The sequence below is a fragment of the Apium graveolens genome, chromosome 4 (genome assembly GCF_009905375.1).
Source record: "Apium graveolens cultivar Ventura chromosome 4, ASM990537v1, whole genome shotgun sequence".
NCBI classification, from domain to species: domain Eukaryota; kingdom Viridiplantae; phylum Streptophyta; class Magnoliopsida; order Apiales; family Apiaceae; genus Apium; species Apium graveolens.
This window is the reverse complement of record NC_133650.1, coordinates 29,708,685-29,715,257: the sequence shown is the minus strand read 5'-3', so window position 1 is coordinate 29,715,257 and position 6,573 is coordinate 29,708,685. Positions and strand designations below refer to the sequence as shown.

The following is a 6,573-nucleotide window of genomic DNA, read 5'->3' as shown; positions in this document are numbered from 1 at the left end:
TGGTTATGATTAGGGCCAGGGATGAACTGGACCCTTGAATTAATTACGGAGGCCAAAAATAAGCCTGGGTACCTTGTTATGATATAGGTCTATGTGAATGGCATAGATCTGTACTGTATCTGACTGATCAGCATATTATAGTAATGTGATTGTTGGTGTCCAGTCTAGTTTATTAATAATCGCCAACAATGACCTTCGTATTCCATTACGGAAATACACAAATACATATAGAATCTAATTTACTGATTCATATCAGATTCACTTAGCTTTATTATGATACTGTATATATATATATTGTAGACTTGTTGAGCAATTATGGCTCACCCTCTTTTTTGTTACTCACTTTGTTTTTCACTAAAAGTAGAGAATGAAACTCATCCGCACACGAGTAGTAAATAAGCGAGTCAAAAGGCGGGACCCTCTGGCACCAAAAGTGCTAATCCCGATTCAAGAGGAGGGTTTTGAACTTCCTGAGCAGGTGTAGTGTAGACAGATATAGTATGTTTTTGAATAAAATGAATTTAGATTTAAAACATGTTTAGATAGTTGGTTTGTAATAAAGAGAGTTTTGTAAGACTTTAAATTTGAGATTGTAATAGAAGTAGTGTTTTGTTCTTGTATTCATACCATAACCTTAAAGATCTTGAGTACAAATATGAAGGGGTTGGATGTATTCTTAGATTATATGTTGGTAGTTGGCAATTAACCCCCAGATCTAGACCCTGGATTTGGAGAGCGTTACAGGACATGACGTACTCGTAATTACTCGTACCCTTCTAATACAATCAATCACATCAATCAATCGTAATCAAATATTTATAATCACTTGCAAAATTTGACTCTTAGCACAAACCAAGCATCTCATGAATCACATAATCATCTAGCACATGCAAGTCGACTTCTTAAACCAAATAAGCTACAATGCATGATTTGAAACATGTATAAATTTTAACCATTCCCGAAACCAATATTTCCATCATTTTCATAAAAATTCGAACTAAAAACATGATAAACCGAATAAATTCTTTAAAAAATCAACATGCAACCACTTAATACTAACATGCATACTTTTAGATTAAAACTGAACTTATCTCGACTTAAAGCAAATACCAAATACCAAATTTGAATCATTCTTAGGAATTTATACTCTAAATTTTTAGAAAATCCAAGAACAAACAAATGCATGCCTCGACTAATCTAGAATCACCCAAAAAAACATCAATGATCACGTAATCGAACTTACACACGCCATACAAATCAAAATCATAAACCACATCAACTCAATCAAATGTTTCAAACCAATTTCTTTTTAAAACTATGTAATATTCGGATTTTTCAACTAAAATGACATGCAACTAACAAAATCAACATGCATAGTCGAAAATGATGAATCGAATTCTATCTAAACCAAAAACTAATGATCAACAACAATTTGAACCATTTTCTTTAAAAACCGAAGCTAAACACGGGGTTTTCGAACTAAAAATCACATGCATGCAAGGATACTAGTTTAAAATAAAAGTTTATATAATTCTCGGACTCGTGTACATCATTATCCCCGTCGGCTCACCGGAGGTTCACCGCCGATGGCAGCAAAGCACGGTGATGCCCCATTTCGGGGTATCCAATCGAACTCCACCAATAAATGGTTTTTAACTCCACAAACACACATACAATCACAGAATCATCACTAATAATCACAGGAAATCAAATCCCCTTTGATTACATCCAAAACCGAACTAAACCCAAACTGGGATTTTCGAAAACTTAAAGATAGCTACATGCAATCATATATTTATGTAAAGAAGCAAAACCTTTCATAACTATGGGTTTAGGGGGGAAGAGAGAGAGAGAGAGAGAGAGAGAGAGAGAGAGAGAGAGAAGAAAAGAAAAGAAAACTGGGTGGGGAAGGAAGAAAAAGGAAAAGGAAGGGGTGTATATATATTAGATGGCAGGGGTAGTATGGAATTTGCCATCTAACTCTTGAATTTTGTTTTCTTTTCTCTTTTATTCTAAAATCAATAATCTCTTTTAAAACATCTTTATAAAGTAAGAAAATATCACAAATTCCATTTTTAAAATACAGAGCATAAAATTAGCTCTTTTCCCATATTTTAAAATAAATTTTTGAGCTAACGAATTAATATCTATGGATTTTACAAATAAAACCCAAATAATAGAAATAAAGTCCATAAAATCATTTTAAAATAACAGAACATTCAAAAAATTCTATCTATCATTTTTAAAAAGTCCCTTGGACTATTTTAGAGATAATAAAATAAATCTCAAACCTTGATCGCATTTTAATAATTTTCTAATAATATATAAGGACCAATAAATCCTTATTTAAATCAAATAAATCCTTTGAAAAACATTTAAAAGCTCACGAATTCACAAATTCACACAAGTACTCACAAACAACACATATTCACATAATGTTAGTCACCATAATTATTTATACACCTTAGCACATAATTCTATTTTAATCTATCTTTTGAATAACGGGTCTTGTTCTACTTGGCGGCCCGACAATCAAAACTTAACCCTTTTAGCTGACACATCAATCTGGAACGAGACTTTGCCCATTCCTTATTACTGTTTCACAAAAATTATGCATAAACCTTAAAATTATTTATCCTTTTATCTATTCACTTAAATCCACGTAACAGCACAAGAACTATAATATATTCATATAAATACATCACGAAAATCCCAGTCGTTACAATCTACCCCCCTTAAAAAGATTTTGTCCTCAGAATCTAGTCTAAATGAACAAATGGGGATACTTTTCACGCATTTCTCTTTCTAATTCCCAAGTTGATTCTTCGACCTTAGGATTTCTCCATAAAACTCTAACTAATGGTACCACTTTATTACTAAGCGCTATTTATTTTCGATCTAAAATTCGAACGGGTTGTTCCACATAAGTTAGGTCTTGCTGGATTTCCACTGGTTCCAACTCGATCACATGACTAGCATCGGCATTATACTTCTTTAAAAGAGAGACGTGAAACACGTTATGAAGATGTTACATTTGCGGAGGTAACGCTAACTTGTATGCCACTTTTCCGACTTGCTTTAATACTTCGAATCGTCCAATGTATCTTGGAATTAGTTTTCCTTTCTTTCTGAATCAGGATAAGCCTTTTTATGGAGATATCTTTATCAACGCTTTGTCTCCGGGTTTGAATATCATATCCTTCATATTCTGGTCCATATATTTCCTTTTTCGATCTGGAGCAGCTATCAGCCTTTTACGAATCACTTCCACTTTCTCTTTCGTTTGTTGAACTAGTTCCGGGGCTAACATGTTGTGCTCGCCTATTTCATTCCAATACGTAGGGGATCTACAATTCCTTCCATACAACACTTCGTAAGGTGGCATGCCAATACTTGCATGATAATTGTTATTGTAAGAAAATTCAATCAGTGGCAAATAATCATCCCAATTTCCTCTGAAATACAATGCACATGTTCTCAACATATCATCGATCATTTGAATAGTCTTTTCGCTTTGTCTGTCTGTTTGCGGATGATACACGGTGCTCATTTTCAATTTTGTACCCAAATGATCATGAAATTGTTGCCAAAATCTTGAGTTAAATCTTGGATCTCTATCAGACACGATAGACACTGGTATCTCATGATGCATTACAATTTCATTCAGATACAACTTGACCAATCTTTCTAATGAGAATCTTTCGTTGATTGGCAAGAAATGCGCTAACTTTGTCATTCGATCGATAATTACCCAAATCGCATTATGATTAGCCTTGGTCTTTGGTAATCCTACCACGAAATCCATCGCGATATGTTCCCATTTCCATTCAGGTATGTCCAGTGGCTAAAGCAATCCACTTGGTCGTTGATGTTCCTCTTTTACTCTTTGGCACGTGTAGCACTTACTTATCCACTCTGCAATTTCCTTTTTCATATTCGGCCACCATTAGTTCTCCTTCAAATCTTTGTATATTTTCGTACTTCCGGGATGAATCGAAAATCTCGAGTTATGCGCTTCATGCAAAATCTCATGCTTTAACTCTGTAACATTAGGAATCTAAATACGCGAGAAAACTTTGTATATTCCTTTATCATCCTTTTGAGCTCTAAACTCTTCTCCTGTCAACTTATCCTTCTTGTGCTCTATCACTTGTTCCTGACAACGTCTAATCTTTTTCAAAATCTCTGGCTGAAATGCCAGTGTGTACACTGTTTCATTTCCCAACTTTGGATCTTTTATCTATATTTCCAATTTCCCAAATTATCTGATCAATTCTTCAGTAGAAGTTAACACATTTAACCTTTCTTTGCGGCTTAACGCATCTGCTATAATATTTGCCTTTCGGGATGATAACTTATCATACAGTCATAGTCGTTGATCAATTCTAACCATCTTCTTTGTCTCATGTTCAACTCTTTCTGCGTAAAGATGTACTTCAAACTTTTGTGGTCCGTATAGATTTCATATTTCTCTCCGTACAAATAGTGTCTCCAAATCTTAAAAGCAAACACAATCGCTGTTAATTCTAAATCGTGCGTAGGATATTTCTCCTCATGTGGTTTTAACTGTCGTGAAGCATACACTATCACCCTTCCGTGCTGCATCAAAACACAACATAATCCTGTATATGAAGCATCGCTATATATCACGTACTCGCCTTTCTCATCAGGCATAACCAATACTGGTGCAGAAACTAACCTTCTCTTTAGTTCTTGAAAGCTTTCTTCGCACTTATCTGTCGAAATGAACTTTTCATTCTTCCTCGTCAACTTTGTTAGTGGAACTGCAATCATAGAAAAAATCTTGAATGAATCGTTGATAGTATCCAGCTAGTCTCAAAAAGCTTCCCACTTCTGTTGGAGTCTTTGGCCTTTCCCAATTCATAACAGCCTCAATCTTCGCAGGATCCACTTTGATACCTTCACTATTGACTACGTGTCCAAGAACTGAACTTCCTTTAACCAAAAATCACATTTAGAAAACTTCGTGTACAACTTCTCTTTCCTCAGAATTTCCAAAGCAATCCTCAAATGCTCCATGTGCTCCGCTTCTGACTTTGAGTAAATCAAAATGTCATCAATGAATACTATTACGAACTTGTCCAAGTACTTCTTAAATACTCGATTCATAAGATCCATAAAAGTAGTTGGCGCATTTGTCAATCTATACGCCATTACCAAGAATTCATAATGTCTATATATTGTTCGAAACGCCATCTTGGGTATATATTCCGCCTTAATCTTTAATTGATGATATCTTGATCTTAAATCAATCTTCGAGAAACAAGTAGCTCCTTTCAGCTGATCAAACAAGTCATCAATTCGTGGGATGGGTACTTATTATTGATGGTCAACTTATTAAGTTCGCGGTAATCAATACACAATCTCATGCTTCCATCTTTCTTCTTTACGAACAGCACTAGTGCACCCCACGAGGATACACTCGATTGAATAACTCCTTTATCTAACAATTCTTGAAATTGCGTCGCTAGTTCCTTAATTTCAATCGGCGTCATTCGATAAGGGGCTTTCGAAACTGGTTCCGTTCCAGGAGCCAAATCAAACATGAATTCAATCTCTCGATCTGGACGTAGTCCAGGTAATTCATCGGGAAATACATCGGGAAACTCATTAACCACAGGAATGTCCTCAATCTTTAAGGATTCCTCCTCCACATCTTTTACGTGAGCCAAATAAGCTTCACATCCTTGTCGTAACAATCTTCTTATATGAATTATCGTTAAAAACTTCCTAGCTTGCTTCTTTCCTTTTAATATCACCTCAGCTCCATCCTTGGTTCTCAATTTTACTTTCTTTTTTCTACACTCGATTTGTGCATCATGGTTTGCTAACCAATCCATTCCGAGAATAACGTCGAATTCTCCTAACTTAAATGGTATTAAGTCAGCAGAAAAGTGTTGACCTTCTATTATAATATCACAATTGGGACAAATCCTATCGACAGTAACTTTTTCCTGATTTGCTACTTCTATAATCAAATTAGTTTTTAGAGGGTACACAACACATTTTAATCTATCAATAATACTTTCAGCAATAAATGATCTAGTAGCTCCAGAATCCATTAACACTTTGACTTTTACTGAATTTATAGCAAGTGTACATGCTACCACATTTGCATCCTGCACTACATCTTTCATTGTCATATTAAACGTTCGTGCCCTTGGCTGGACTGTTTGTGCTGGTGGAGGTGGTGGTCCAACAATCCTAATAACATTTGCCTTCTAAACAGGATCCTTGCAATTTCTTGCCATATGGCCAACTTTCCCACACTTAAAACAAGTAATCTATGGCTTTCCCGAACCGCTTGTACATTCAGATGAATAATGTACTTTCTGGTTGCACTTGAAACACTCACATTAAGCTTATTGCACCTTCCCGGGTGTCTCTTTCCGCAAGTCTTACATTCCTGAATCTGGGGTTTATTATCCTTCTTTGACTGTCCAGCTTTCTGGAAATGATTCTTTGACTCCCATTTTCGGGCTTAAACTTCTGGAATTTCATATTCTGATTTCCAACATTCCTTCCAAACTTTCCTCTAAACTTAGAATTCCC

At 35.3% G+C, this 6,573-nt stretch overlaps 1 protein-coding gene across 1 annotated transcript; it reads right to left on the bottom strand.

The window, feature by feature from the left end:
* Positions 1-4,753: 4,753 nt before the first annotated feature.
* Positions 4,754-6,164, bottom strand: LOC141718465 (uncharacterized). Its single transcript, XM_074520851.1, has 3 exons — positions 5,924-6,164; positions 5,429-5,707; positions 4,754-4,956 (listed from the first exon to the last, which is right to left on the bottom strand). Exons 1-3 carry the CDS (start codon positions 6,162-6,164, stop codon positions 4,754-4,756), a joined length of 723 nt encoding a protein of 240 aa, XP_074376952.1.
* Positions 6,165-6,573: the final 409 nt, after the last annotated feature.

Coding starts and splice junctions, on each gene's coding strand:
- LOC141718465 (XM_074520851.1), bottom strand. CDS start 6,164: ATGACAATGAAAGATGTAGTGCAGGATGCAAATGTGGTAGCATGTACA. Junction 5,708..5,923: donor TTGTGATATTATAATAGAAG/GTCAACACTTTT, acceptor TGTTACGACAAG/GATGTGAAGCTTATTTGGCT. Junction 4,957..5,428: donor ATCGAGTGTATCCTCGTGGG/GTGCACTAGTGC, acceptor TTTTGGTTAAAG/GAAGTTCAGTTCTTGGACAC.